The 15,377-nt window shown below is 39.5% G+C and overlaps 2 protein-coding genes across 5 annotated transcripts in view; both read left to right on the forward strand.

The window, feature by feature from the left end:
* The first annotated feature begins 1,499 nt into the window (after positions 1-1,499).
* On the forward strand, positions 1,500-8,628 carry LOC146484902 (uncharacterized). Of its 2 annotated transcripts, none has more exons than XM_085104187.1 (2): positions 1,500-1,625; positions 5,234-8,628. In XM_085104187.1, the coding sequence occupies exons 1-2, from the start codon at positions 1,517-1,519 to the stop codon at positions 7,405-7,407; spliced, it is 2,283 nt and encodes a 760-aa protein (XP_084960313.1). In that variant the 5' UTR covers positions 1,500-1,516; the 3' UTR covers positions 7,408-8,628. The 2 variants fall into 2 exon arrangements, with proteins under 2 accessions (XP_084960313.1, XP_084960314.1); XM_085104188.1 differs by lacking the exon at positions 1,500-1,625 and adding an exon at positions 2,263-2,449.
* Positions 8,629-12,796: 4,168 nt separating this feature from the next.
* The window catches only part of LOC146484903 (uncharacterized), a 31,716-nt gene continuing 29,135 nt past the window's right edge, over positions 12,797-15,377 (forward strand). The window contains exon 1 of one of the 3 annotated variants that reach the window (XR_014863543.1): positions 12,797-15,093. Coding sequence is in view for 2 of the 3 variants with exons in the window: in XM_085104372.1 (XP_084960498.1) it covers positions 14,145-15,093 (949 nt within the window). In the remaining variant the exon portion in view is untranslated. The remainder of the gene's footprint in view (positions 15,094-15,377) is intronic. The other 2 variants (XM_085104372.1, XM_085104371.1) reach the window with 2 other exon arrangements.

A 15,377-nucleotide genomic window follows, 5' to 3' on the forward strand; every position in this document is an offset into this window, starting at 1 on the left:
AGAGTAATCACTTTGGTTTTGGTTTTGCGTCACTCAATTGAAAACCACTCAAACGAAATCCCTTACAGCAATTAATGAAAATCCTTGGAAACGTCAAAACAGACACCACGTGATCCGACAACTGCCTCCTTCCCGGGCCCTGTGAAAGTCGCTCCGGTTATTTTTATTTTGTGATTTATTCTCAAGCCATTTGCCTTCTGAAGTGATGCGATGAAGTCAAATTAGGTGCAACATAACTTTACACAGACTTTGGATGCAACAGAAGAATACCTTACAAGGCACTTGCATTTATGTTAGTCTAAACAAGTAAGACAAAAAAAACCAAATGTTTCTCGTTTGGATCTCTATAAAAAGAAATCGAGCTGGTGTTTTTCCCTCTTTCTTATTTTCTTTCTTCTTTACGAGAATAACAAGGAACGTGGACGGATGTCTGAATTTGGGCCCTTCCGAAATCGGCTACCACGTGCATTTGGTAGACCACTAGACTCGCGTTAGTGTTCTATTTTTTGCTGTGCTACACCGTGCTGACGAGAACCAACCAGCTCGAAACAGCTGTCCACGGTTGACACATTCTGTTGATTCTCGGTTTGGTCTCTATCATGTCACTGTCGTGTTAAGTTTTCTACACAGTCCGATCAGCATAGCCAAAATTTCAGTCATTTATATTTTTGGCTAATTAGATCTTTTACAGATCCTGCGTATACCTGCAGCATTTTCGTTGTGCGGTTCCTTGCTTATTGTTTGCGTGAAAGTAACGCCTGTTGCTTTTTTTTCCCAACTTTTCCAATAAGAAATAATAATAAAACTAGGAGTTTCAATGTGAAAGCAAGTGCTGGCATTAGACGTGGAAGAAAATACTGTCAATAAACATGAAATGAGATAAAGTAGAGTAAAAGCCCACCAGAAATATGACAAACAATGGGTGTCCTCCGTGTTCATGAAATCTTGTCGGCGTTTTACATACTTTATGCTGTAAATGTCACAACAATTTTAAAGTGACGTTATCGCTGGCGTAGTGAACGCTCAGTGTAAAACCTTGTCAGCCCAGGAGTATTAAAAGCACACGGACTGTCCATAAAAAACTGTGTGAGCTTCCTTTTTAGTATGCAACATGGAGTTGTTCCTTTGCAACTTCTTGTTCCCTTGTCACTGCGTAACGTAAGCCGCCATCTTGGATTTCCCAACCGAAAGACACTGGGAACAAGTTATTAACGCAACAGACTCCAATCTCGTACCCAGAGTCCTCAGGCTCTTTGGCCAGCGGTTGGTCGCCAGGAGAGATTATTTTTATTGTTATTATAAGCTGCCCGTAACGGCTTGCATCGTTTTACCGCAGAAATTTGCGTAGATAAAAGTCCAGTTTCCCAGAGTCTCTCCTGGCCAAAGAGCCTGAGGACTCTAGGTATAAGTTGGACAGACTCCATACTGGTACCCAGAGCCTACGTTTGGTCAGCGGTTTGATCAACAATTTATTTTTGTTTTAAATTTTTGATTATTAGTTAATGTAAACATCACAATGGCCATAAGCTCTCGGCTGTGTTTTGCACTCGCTCTTTTAGCGGCTTTATACACTTTATACTTCTTCGTCCGCTTCGACAAGTATGGAATTGGAGAATTTCATTTTGGTGAGTAAAAATGATTGGCTCCGTATTCTTACAACTCATCGACAGTATCTTTTACGGGTACTTTAAATAAAGGTTCTCGGTAAATACAGCGAAGAGATGAATTCAGTTGTAGAAGAAAAAGTACTTTATGCTTTTAAGCTGGATAAGCGCTTTTATGTCAACATATTCCGTAAAAACGGAGAGAACATTATATTGTAATCTATTTTGTTCACTGGAATCTCGTACAGTAACGGCAACATTTCGGAACGCGAACATGTTTCAAAGTATTTCATTTTAAGAGTTTGAAATTCGAAGTGTTCTCATTTCATAATGTTATAATGTAAAGCAATTTCGAATTTCTAGCGGGAGATATTTTCTCTGCGTGAATCAAAGACGGTTAAACTCTGATGAACATATGTCGCGCGCATTTATAATTTAACATACACAACGGCACCTTTCCAGTCCTTTTAATTAACGAGCTTGCCTTTCTTCCTCTCACACCATGGTTACTAAAGGAACGTAGACCTGTAATACGGCCGGTTAAAACGACGAACATTTCATGTGCTGAACTAATTAATAGTTAATATTCGCAATCATATTGTCTACGCCGTCCGACCAATTCACGGATTGTTGAACTTCCTTTAAAATAATTCTTCGAAGCAGTAAAAGCAATCACCGTTTGTTCAGTGTCTGGTATGGCAACTGCTATGAACGAAGAAAGCAATAAGCTTAATAGAAAAAAAAAATAACCTTGGCAACTCAATATTTTGTAAAGCTGACAAGAAGCACGATTCAATATGTTTAGACCCTTGGCGCTTGACGGTGCGTTTCAAAGAACTTCATGCGTAAGTTAACAGCTTTGTAAATTAAAATTTGCGTGTAATATCTTTGGCGAATATAATCAAAGATGGCTCCAGATACAACACATAAGTTCTTATTTGGAAATTTTACACAGGGTTCTAGGCACTGTAATTGTTCCATAGCGTTGCTAACCGCTATAGATTAACAAGTTCAAAACTCACCGCTGAGTTGACACTCTATGCAAAGCGAGATTGTTCTCTTTTAAAAGCATTGTTGTCATAGTTGACAGTGTGCTTCCAGCCGTCCATACTAATGTCAGAAAACACGAAAAGTAAAAGCTTTATTATTCCCATTTCGCAGGACAAATTTACCGAATTCATACATATTCTTTACCAGTTAATCTAACGGATGTTGCAGGAGTAAATCGAGACGGCGTTCTTTCCGTAATTCTTTTAAGACGGTTATTTATCGTTTAAATGTATATAATTTCAGTATTCAAATGTAGTTCCATCTGAGAAAGGCTATCGACTTCGGTTACGACGAAACAATCCGAGAATTTCGACCAATTTGGATCTTCAACAGCGCCTATAAGTGAAAATTTTAGTGGAACCACAGTAGATTACGTTGTACTTCGATTTTTCTCTTATTAATTTCTTTTATTCTTCAATCAAGTTAGTAAACATTCAAAACTGAATAAATTATGATATGGCTGAGTAAACAACCAATACAAAAATTAAAAAACGATCAGCTCCAGCCCCTGAAAAACTGGCAAATTTCACGATAAATCCGCCCGAAAACATTACAGATTAGAAGTACTACTCTTTACTTTGAGAAAGTGCCGTGAACGAATGGAGATTCGTATCAAAGTGACGCAGGAAATGCGCGTGATTTCCAAATTAGGCCTAAGATTGACTCAACTGGCATTTCGCTATTTCAAACGTCGTTAAAATAATGTTCTAATTCTAAATATTTAGTCGATACTTTTATGCATAAAATAAATCTCAACCCCTACTCCGAGCCTATAAGAAAATGAGGGCAACCCGACCGGGAATGCAACGGTTTTTCTTTGTTTGTTGTTTAATTGTTGTTTTTTCCTCCCTCTCTTTCTTTACTCTTTTTTCACAAAACGAGCATACATGGTACCACGCACATCTATAATGAATGCTTCAAAGATCTTCTTTTTTGCAATTAAAAGAGCCAAAATAGAAACAACTTAAATACGATATTTTTTCACAATGTTATATGCCTTTTGTGACAAATTATGTCCAGCTACAAAAAGGTGAGAACTCATTTCGAAAACCCTCAAAACAAATGTAAACAGCGACAGCTGTCATAACATTTTCTTCACCCCGAGATGTCCACTAATTAAAACATTTTATCCCATAACGTTTTCTCCCTGGAAACAACGTGGAGAAAGACCTTTTTGCAGCAAACTCCATCATTTTTGACTCCGCCGCTCCATCTATTGGACAAACAGGGAAGGAAATACAAAAACCCGAACTCGATGTCAAAAAATTTCCTTTAATTTTGAAATCGGAATAAACTATGAATTGAAAACTGAGATACTAGGCAGCCAAAGATTTTCCGTTCAATTTGAGCCGGGCGCGTAGATGGGCTATAAAGCGTGTAATTTACGTTCCATACATTTGTCTCTAAAACCGTCATCTGTTACCGCACGCAAAGAGAGTTTACTGAGACAAATGTGAGGAAAATTAGAACGTGATTCAAGGCTTTGAAGCCCAGCTACATAAACAAGAAACAAAGGGACTAATATTAATCGGGGCTGGCTATTTACCCCAATACCGGTGATATTGATAGGTATTTACTCTACAATGTAGTGACACTATTAACTTTATTTTTAGTGAACAATTGTTTTAACCATGAATACATTGCACTTACCCAAAGGCGCTAAGGCAACCGTTTCCCATGGTCTCTCTTCTTCCCGCCAAGACAGATCCTGACAACGAGGTTGGCTCCAATGCACTTTGCATGAAATAAACAAAAATTTCAAAGCCTGACTACATAAACTGCAAAAAGATGATTAATTAAAAATTTACCTCAAGAAACAAAACGATTAAGTCAGAACAATTCTGTGGAAGTTAGCATTCCAGAGTTTTGCGTACAAGTTGAAGAGGTCTTATCAAGACTCTGTAAGACTATCTCGACCAGAGAACTGGTTGACAAATTTCCAAGAAAATAAGAAGGATAAACCGAAACTTGACCGTCAAGAAGCTTGAAAGTCAATTTGACAATTTGAAAACAATAAAGTTCCAAAACCAACGCAGTGACATTTTCGTACTTCCTCTTACCAACAGCCTATCATTATCAAACAACACAATTCTGAACGAGCTGTATCGTTTGTAAAAAATGCGAACAGAAGATGGTACAGTAAAGTATTACAGTGATTTAATCTGGAAGTGATGACCCAGTGATAAATAAAAATGTGAACTAGAATCTGAAGCGTTAAAAAATTAAAACATCTAAGCGGTACCTTCCTGTGTACTGATTATTGGGCTGTACAAGGTGATTCTAACTTTTGAGGTTCTGGATAAAATCCTAAAGGGTGACTATTCATTTGATCCTGTTTATTATGTTGTACAAGGTGGTTCTAACTTTTGTATCTGTGGGTGAAATCCTTAAGTGTGATCACTGATATGAAAGCTGTTGAAAAGTACTTTCCTGTGAACAATGGGTGAGTCTGTGGATACCATCTTAAAGTGTGGTACCCCTCTGTCGTTCTTGTTAAAGATGTAAGCCCTCAGCTCAGTACGTGTGGGCCTAATCTCTTATTTTTTTATTTTTTTTTTTTTTTTTTTACTTTTTTACAGGTTTTGTTGATTCTGAAACTTACGATGTCAGTAAATATAATATCATCATTATTGGTGCCGGTCCAACAGCTCTGGGTGCCGCTCATAGACTTTATGAACTTAGTAAAGAATTTCCAAAAACGTCAATCACCATCCTTGAACAAGGTGGAAAACCCGGAGGACTTGCTTCATCTGAGAGAGATGACCAAGGTTTCCTCTGGGACATGGGAGGTCACGTAGTCTTCTCACATTATGAGTATTTCGACAAGACGCTAGACACTGCGGTAAAGGACTGGAATCAGAGACAAAGAGCCGCGTATGCCTTCATGAAGGGATCCGACGACAAAAGAAGATTTATTCCATACCCGGTTCAGAATAACATCGAAGTGATGGACAAAGTGGACAGACAAAAGTGCTTATCTGGCCTGCAAAAAATTGCCGCACATCCGTTCAAGGGAAAGCCGGCCAACTTTGACCAGTGGCTTCTTCGCAATTTTGGCACCGGTCTTTGCGACGTGTTCATGAGGAAGTATAATAGAAAAGTTTGGACAGTAGATCCTACTGAAATGAACTCTGTCTGGGTAGGCGAGCGAGTTGCTGTTCCAGACATTGCCAAGATTAAAGCTAAGATTGCAGCCTATGACCGTGGAGAGTCTTCAAAGGACTCGAAATGGGGTCCAAATAATGTGTTTCGATTCCCAAAGTACAACGGAACAGGTGGCATATGGCAAGCAGTTGCTGACCTTCTTCCAAGCGAGTGGTTTAACTTTCACCATAAGGTATTAAGCATAGACATCGACACAAGCTCCTTAACAGTAAGGACGAATGCATGGCTTAAACCAATCCTGAAGTTCAAATTTGACACTCTGATATCGACAGCTCCACTCGACATATTTGTTCATATGGTAAAGGGACGGGATAAGTCCCTGGAGGATATGAAAAGGCTAACATCCCAGCTAGTTTATTCACATACTCACGTGATAGGTATTGGATTGACAGGTCAGCCTCCTGAAACGCTCTCAAGCAAGTCCTGGATGTATTTTCCCGATTCTGATTCTCCCTTCTATCGAATAACGGTTTTCTCCAGTTACTCTGATGATCATGTTTCAAGGCCAGGAAAACAGTGGTCACTCATGTGTGAGGCGGCAGAACCTAAAAATAACTCCAATCCAAAACAGTGGACAAAGGACCATTTGATTGAAGCCACCATTCAAGCGTTAATCAATTATGGATTCATTACATCGGAAATGGTTGTTTCAAAATACTATCGGCGACTGGACCATGGCTATCCAGTGCCTTCCATCAACAGAGAAATGATTCTTAACAAGGTCCAGCCTTGGTTGGAATCCAAAGGTATCTACTCTCGCGGTCGGTTTGGAGGTTGGCGCTACGAGGTTGCAAATCAAGACCACTCATTTATGCAGGGTGTTGAAGTCATCGACAAGCTTTTAAGAGAAATACCGGAGGACACCTACTTTAACCCAAATCTTGTGAATTCCAGAAGAAATACTGGTCGGATTATCAATGAGCGGATAAAGGACTATGAATTCGTGATCTCTCAATATAACGAGAATCTTGATTGGCTTGCACCAGTAGCCAATCACACTCACGTTTATCATAAAGGCAAAGACCTACAGCCTCCGCTAACGCCGGCATTGAATGCATGGAATAAGTTACCAAATGTTGGGCGGGAGAGTCATACTTATCTGTACCACATCATAAATAATTATGAAACTTTGCCTGAAATAACCGTTTTTCTTCAAGGCGATGGTCAAGAACTTTCTAGCAGTTTATGTTTTAGACATCCTATGGATTACGTTTACAACCTCAAGAAAAATATTGTTTGTAACGTTCACCGGCGATACCATAACTGGGGTAGAATTAACCACTATGGCAAATGGCTTAAGATGTTAAACACTGGGGAAATTCGTCGTGCGAACATGACTTTTGGAGAATTTTTTGAGGAACTCTTTGGCCGTCCACACCCAAAAGACATTCCGTCATGTCCGAGAGGATGTTTTGCAGCAACTCGCGATATGATTAGGAGGCATCCCATCGACTTTTACAAAAAAGCCATTTCATTCGTAAATGATCATGTAAACCCCGAAGAAGGCCACTACTTTGAACGACTTTGGCCTACTATTGTCTCGTTAAACTCTAGCCTGACTAAGTACACAAAGACCACAAAACCGTGACAAGGACGGTGACATCGTTACTATTTCATTATGAGTACATCAGACTGTTCGCGAGCCTCCAACGAGAACATTTAGGTAAAACAATCAAAAAATTTTCTCCCCTGTTCCCAGATCGTTTTGTGGCCTTGAAAGACATGTTCGTGCAAGCTAACGCAGTAACGCACAATTACAGTTTGAGAAAGTCTTACCACCGATTTCATTGATGCGCGACCCTCGAATAAAAACTCACAGGAGTATTTGGCGATTCGCTTCCGTCAATCATGCGCTCCTTTTATGGTGTTATAGGCATGTCGCTCTTGTTTTCTAAAATATTGAGGCTACTGTGCAGCCTGTTCTGTCTACATGTTTGCATCTTATTCTTCAAATTTACGTTGGCGAGTGGCGTGTTTGCTCGTGCAGGGGTTGAGCGCGAGCGATATAGCAAGACTTCTGAGCGTGGGGTTGATATTTGTTAAGAAAATTCGGAAAATATACAGAAATACCTCCACAGTTGATGACGGGTGCGAATCGCCAAATACTTGCGGGCGTTTTTATTTGAGGGTCGCGTATTAATGAAATCGGTGGTAAAGGACGGACTCGTATTCTCCGAATTTACGGACGGTTGTTAATAATAATAATAATAATGATAATAATAATAATAATAATAATAATAATTTTATTAATTTCTATTGCACATTACAACATGATCATAATACAAATATATAAAAATACAAATGTAAATGCAAATTTAAATTTATAAATACTATAAAAAGGCTTGTCTAAAAAGATAAGTCTTGATTGCCGTCTTGAATTTATCAATTGAATTTAGGTCCCTGATCTCACTAGGAAGCTTGTTCCATAATTTGGGGGCGGCCACGAAGAATGACCGGTCTCCGAGAGTCTTGCGAGACTTCAATGCAGGATAGTTTAACGTCAAAGACTTCGTTGAACGCAGGCAATATCTATGTTGTTGAAAATTATAGAATTTTTAGACGGACATACAATTTATTTATTTACTTATTGATTTACAAAGTTTCTGCTTTAGATACCTTGGATAATATTTTTGAAAAATCGCGATATAAAGATATGAATAAGGAACAAAAGCAAAAATGGCGCGAGTCACCCATGCAATAGAGCTATGTTCCAAATATTTTCTCTATGGGAATGTAACCTATATAACAATAGTTCTGAATTCTTTAATTATATATTAAGAAAGACACTATTAAACTGCTCGAAATTTTTGGTGGCGGTGTGTGGCTCGGTTCTCTAACTCTAACCCTATTTCAGACCAAAATATATGATTTTCTGGTACCCTTTATCAGAAGTGACCTCTAAAATTCGTACCCATTTTCAGACATGGTCCATACCCGTTTCAGACCAAAATGGTTCAAAACCTAAACCTAAACCCTTTGCTGCCACACATACCTTGTACCTTTCCCCTCCTTTCAGGCCTTTATCGCGTTTTATTTTAAACAGGCAATGTGACACAAAGCCATTGACACCGCTAGACATAGCACCTTGAAGTTAGTAAAATGGCCAAGCTTGAGAGCATCATTAAAAAAAAAAAAAAAGAATGAAGAAGTAGTTGCGTTTGTATGAAGACGGGCAAACATTGCCCGTTTCCATGCAAACTTCTGGAGAATTCCCGTACAATGGAACTGTATCGTTTAAAACTCTTTTCATATAAAAACAACACTCTCAAACTTAGCCATTTTACAAATTTTGTGGTGATCTTTCCAGCATTGCCAATAGGTTTTCGTTACCTGAGTAGCTCTGAATCGTTTAAAAAAATTCTCTTTAAGTCTGTGTTCCGAAGCCTTACCTTTTTGGTCACAAAGGCACCCAGTGTTGCTGTAAAAGCAGAGGCAGAAAGGTGGGGGAGGGGGGCTTGCGTTCTTGCCACAATTTATTCGGCCCCCTCTTTCTGGATTTTGTGGATCTGCCCCTGAGTGGTGTTGTCAACAAAGCAAGGGAGACCGATGACGTAAACAAGGAGAGGCAGCGGAGCCAGAAAACTCCCCTGAGGGACCCCACATGTGCAGGAAGGCTACTGAACGTTCTTCTTTGGAGTGGCGCCGGTGGCGGTCACTGAAGTAGCTTGTGAACCATTTCCAGAGCTGACTGTAAATAGCATATGGGAACAGCTAACGGTAGGATTACATGTTTAGCCTCAAGCTCATTAGCAAACATTTATTTAAGGCCCGATTAAACGGTTTCAACATTTGCTTCAACATACGTTCAACACAGTTATTGAACCAAATGTCGGGGGCGTTTGAACAGGTCATTCAACATTGTTGAAAGCATAAAAAATGTTGAAAGTTTGTTGAATGAAATTTAAATTGGTTTAAACTTTCATTCAACATCGATTCGACATATCTTTTGTTCTTGGAAATGTTGAATGGCGTTGAAACCGTTTGAGCACTCTGCTCATCCTACATTTGCCCAACATCCGTTCAACTGCTTTTGTTGAGCGAATGTTGGGCGAATGTTGAATCCGTTTAAACGGGCCTTTAGAATAAACGGAAAACTAGCTACGAACAAAGCATCCACGAATTGAAAGAGCTCGGCAAACTTAGTACTTGCTCAAAATTTGAGCATGATATGTGAAATAGTTTTAAGAAATTGTAAAGATTTTTCAAAGAATGTATGGCTGGTTGGCATTTCTTGTCACCAAGCCATATGTTCTTTGTGAATTTCTTAGTTTTTGAAAAGCTAATTTCTCCCAGAATATTCAACAAATCACACTAATATTTACACTACCCAGTATAAAGTGATATGCTATTTTAGTTTACGAACTTCTTGTGGAAGGAGTTCGCCGCTCGTCTTGTAACTAATCCCGTTACTCCATTTAATCAGGGCCGGGCCGACTTTTACCGGGGCCCCCCGGGGGGGGGGGGGTACTCCCCTATATGGACTATACGGGGACGTGCCGCTGGATAGGGTATGGTTTTTGGCCTCTCTGCCCTGAACAGGGCATATAATTTTAACGTGTCTGTCCTGGACCCTTCCTAGACGGGGTATGGTTGCAAGACTGTCGTGGAGTATTTGGCAAGACGTTAGTCTGTATCTATTTTAGTGAACAATGCTTCACGTCAATTGAGTTTCCGTTTAAGGTTCACCGCTGTTAATGCGAAATTTTGGGATTTTTCGCCGTCACTTCTAGGTAGTGTATTATTTTATCTGTTATGATTGGTATTTGCGTTTCAATGCTTGGGCCTTTAAATGTTATTACTATTGCCAATAAACAATTGTGTGACACAAGAGCTAGATGTTGTCCTTTGTCCTAAATAGGGTCTTAAAATAGAGGACATTGTCCTACACAGGGTAGGTAATTTAAGGTTATTTTCCTCCTAAACAGGGTCAGGGTCTCAAACCCCCAGCGGCACCCCTATACCGGCTCCTGATTTCACATGAAAAGTGTTTTTTTGTTTGTTTGTTTGCTTGTTTGTTTTAATTCTTACGACAGAAGAGACCAGTGTTCATTGTTCCTCAAAAGACACTCAATTTTTATTGACTTTGAAAGCTTAACTCTAAGTCGTTATGTCGGTAATTTTTTTGATTACTTAATGTTACATGACAATATGTAAAAGTTGACAATAGCTGAAACAGTGAGCTTATAAACCGCTGTCATTTTTGCAACTTATCGTTAAGACATTCCATTGGCGGAATGCGTAGGCATGTCCGGTGAGTTTACAAGTGGTTAAAATGAGCCAATCAATCATGCGATATTCGACGGCCTTTTATCGAAATTCTCTTTATCTCTTTAATATTAAATAACCACAGACAAGAGATTAAAATGAGATGCCGCAGCCAGGGGCTTATATAGCACAAGTGGTCAGGCGAAGAAAACAGAGCGATATATACAAGATGTGCTGCTACGTTTATACAATTCCAAAGACAAATACAATTCCAAAGATACTACATACAACACAAAAGCCAGGTACAATTAGCAAGATACTATAATTATAACAAATTAAAGCCAGTTAAGACTTAGTTTAACCCTAGAATAAATACAGTAATAAACTAAGTTTAATTTAATTACAAACCATTATAAGAAACTATACGTAACAAAAACTTTATGTAACGAAAGATTATAACAATTGCAAGCCAGGTAATTGATTGGTTTTATGATATTATTAAGAATACAGTTCAAAGATTTATATAAAAAAGCTTTAGTTTAACCTTGTAAAATAAGTTCAGCTGGCTAGGCAAATGATTGGTTCTATTTTAAGTAGAGGTAAAAAGGTAATTAAGAGGTAATGGTATAAATTCACAATGATCGGAAATAATCCCAAAGTTTTTGTTTATAGTTTGAAAGTGTAAGTGAATGGCGTAGTAAGAGGGATGTTGCTCCAAATGTGAGGACCTTGCACCAGAAGTGAAAAAGAGTATTCTTGTACAAAGGAACCACGGTTTACGGACACCCACTTAATACGGACACTTGCTTAATACGGGCACCCACTTAATACGGACACCTCGTTATTATGGACAGTATTTTCTCGGTCCTGCTCCATACATTAAGGACACCTCGTCATGATATGGATCGATATGGACACTTTGATTGTATAACCAAAACAGATGCGGTTTACAAAAAGAAAAGGACAACAAAAAGAAGAACAGTTGTCTTTTGAGGGGATTGTGATTAAGAGAACGTGATTCTAGACTAAACGTGAAACATTCAACTTTTTGTGAATTAGTTGGAGAAAACTGGTCTTGGGAGCGGGCGAACATTGTCCAAAGTTACAGCTCGATGAACACACAAGGTTGCGTTAAAAATTATCGCCAATTGATATAAACGGACTTGTGAAAATAATTATCAGGCCTGGTTAATTATCGCGGGGGACGGAGGCGAAAAATGGACGCCTGGTCGCTAAAATTCATGATGTTGCAAAACTAAAAATTTAATGTTTTCAAGATGAAAACAGAAATCTCTAAAACAGTATCTATAATAGCGTGACTATTGCTTCCTGTACACTTTTAGTAACCCTTTATCCAACCTTGACGTTTGCTAACAAGACAGGATTATCCTTAGCTGGCTGTCACCGACAAAATCCTTTACACTGGTTATTAATAGAGCACTCCTGTAAAATTTCTTGTTAATCACCTCCTGACTGATTCAATTTAAAAAGAAAGCAAACCGAAAATCCAGAGGACATTTAATTATAAAATGGGGTAGAGAAAACGTTTACTATAATCATTTCCTTTATGTAAAGTCACTCTACACGATATAAAAGTCCCTTTGCGGAGTAGCTGAAGACAGGATTTTATAGCAGTTTGTGTTTACAAATTTTGGAATGCAGCCCTATTCTCTCCATTTCTTCACCGCCCGAAACCTTCCTCCCCCCCCCCCCCCTCTCCCCTTCCACCGCCCCTTGCCCCCACGTATGCATGATGGGATTCCAAATCCTCTAACTGGGTGGCTTCTCATTCCCTTTACCCCTTATGTCCCAAAAGTAATGAGCATGTAATTTCTCCTAACAATGTCACTTATTAATCAGACATACATAGAACAAAGCAGAGGGAATGATCACCAGAAAATCTAGAGGCAAAGTCCCCCAACAAATACCATGAACAGTGAGAAAAAATAAAGAAACTTTTGAATGCAAGGGATCACATGCCGCACAACTAAACTCTTCTCGGAATAAGTTCCGTTGCCGGATCTGTTGTAGTACAAATACACTCCGTTTTTTTTTTTTTTTATAAGAACCTTTTTTATAAGAACGTCGAGGCTGAGATTAACCAAAATTTTAAGAACGTATAAAGAACATTCCTCAGGCTGAGAGTCGATTAAGAACGTTTTTATTTTGCTAATCTGTGTATAAAATCAAGGTAACAAATGGAAATTAACCAAAATACTTAAGGGCATGTTTTGTATAACATTAACATCTCGGTTTGTCATAATCAGCAGTTCTTGATGCCATATCTCATCAGACAATACACTTTGATAGGTTTCCTGGTCACGTCCTCATTGATTTACTGAAATACATGTAGTGTATGTACTATGTAATTTAAGAGAAAATTAAGAACATCCTAAAGGGGAAGTCTCATGGGGTTTTTGACCTGTTTGGTTAAAAATGGTGAACTAAGACCTTCACCTAGCTACAAAACAATTTTAGAACAACGAGAGGAAAGAGATCAACTCAATTCTTGAAAGGAACAACTCGTGATCTGTTTTAGCGCATTTTGGAAACAAAAATGCTAGAACTTGAAAAACATTAGCCTAACATTTTTCAAGTTGCAATCCATACCGGCCTAAGTACTCTGTCTCTGGTTAGAGGCACTAATCGACAGTTTTATTGCACTGGAGTTATAATTTATAACAAACTTGACAATTATTTCGTTGTTTCTGCTGACAGACAAACATTTTTGGGTTTTGAAATGATGGGGAATTAGCGTGATACTTCAGTTTAAGAACGTTTTCAGCCTCAAATCGCAATAAAATATAAGAACGTTCAGCCTCAGCTCCAAACTTAGACGTTCTTATACAAAAAACAGAGTGTACGCGTGCCAGACGTCACTTTGTAAATAAACCAAACAGCTTGGTTTAATGAGAAGAACAAACATGTTGATATTGAAGGAGGTCAGTCCGTGCCCCAGTGATCTCCATGATCCACCCGCGTCTCTAAAATCCACTTTAAAAAAACTCCGGCTAATAGCGCTTACAAACCGGATTTTACAGTGTCACTTGTCAGATGTGTCAAACAGATGCGAGCCAGTAAAATGAGCTGTTATTTCGGTAACGAGAGACGATTAAACTGATGACAAGATTTCAACCGCGAATACTGTTTGCAACAAAACCATCAACATACCTCGCAACTGCAAAGATAGAACATCAACAACTGGCGATGGCCACAATGAAGAGCTTATTCGTCCTGTGTTTGCTGTCAAGCACTGTTCCAACGCTCACTGACGCACAGCGTTCATTTAATCCACTCTCAAGGGTCGTCCACAAGCGAGCGAACCCCGTGTCTCCTGAACAGTACCCGTGGCATGTATTTATAAGCTCTGTAAGATGTAGCGGTGTTTTAGTACGCGAGCGGTGGATTCTGACATCTGCTTTTTGTGTCCAGGCTTTAACACAGAACACTTCAGTTGGTTTATTTCCAGTAGAAGGCGCCCGGGAGAGCGATGTGTTTATCAGGGTGGGAAATCATCACATCGATTTAGAAATTCCAGGCGCAGATTCAGTCCCCCTGCTGGAGAAATTTGTGTATCCCAGATACAACGTAAACACTTCGATTGGTAACTTCGGATTGTTGTATCTTGCACGGGATGTTATGCTACCAAATGATCAAAGTTTATCTCGAATAGAACTCCCGAGTTTGAAGTTTGTAAACTCGATACTTCATGCCACAAATCGGTTAGCGAAGGTTACGGGATGGGGTCACAATTCAGCGCGACGAAAGACGCCGTTTAGGAACCTACGAGAGGACACTGTCTCGCTCGCTCGCGTTTGCCTTCAACGCTTCACGGCCGGCGTAAATCATCGCGAAATGGTGGATAAATCATGGTGTGTTATGGCCGGAACTCGAGGAATGTGTTCCACTGATCAAGGAAGTCCTCTTGTTATCCAGCGGAACCACTCGTGGGTAATAATTGGTGTATATTCGCGTGGAGAAACTTGTGCCTCTGGTAAAGACGCCACGCTGTTTTCAAGAATTGATTCCAAAGTACTTGAATGGATGCAAACGTTATTCACAGCTGGAGGTGAGAGATGAATCGTGTCTGTTATCACTTTGTGTGTCATCAGGTCCCCTTCTCTTAAACTCCCGCTCGGGCGAGCGCGCGAGAAATGGCTTCCCGCGTGGATACGCGCGCGAATTGCAAAGTGACTGGAGCTAGTCTATGAGATTTCCAATTCTGACAAACTGCAAAACCGTCCTTTTTCCTCTTGAAATTTACGGAGGAAGAGGCAAATCACAGAAAGCACGAGCTCGCGAGTCGCCAACCCCCTAAGTGCGGATTCACGCGCGGATTCGCGCGCGGAAGTG

This window comes from Pavona decussata, unplaced genomic scaffold (genome assembly GCF_977016875.1).
Source record: "Pavona decussata unplaced genomic scaffold, jaPavDecu1.1 SCAFFOLD_29, whole genome shotgun sequence".
Taxonomy (NCBI): Eukaryota; Metazoa; Cnidaria; class Anthozoa; order Scleractinia; family Agariciidae; genus Pavona; species Pavona decussata.

What these genes read in the sequence shown, in the direction of transcription:
- LOC146484902 (XM_085104187.1), top strand. Translation starts at nt 1,517, where the DNA reads ATGGCCATAAGCTCTCGGCTGTGTTTTGCACTCGCTCTTTTAGCGGCT. An exon ending in AATTGGAGAATTTCATTTTG is followed by an intron (nt 1,626 to 5,233) that starts GTGAGTAAAAAT and finishes ACTTTTTTACAG; the next exon opens with GTTTTGTTGATTCTGAAACT.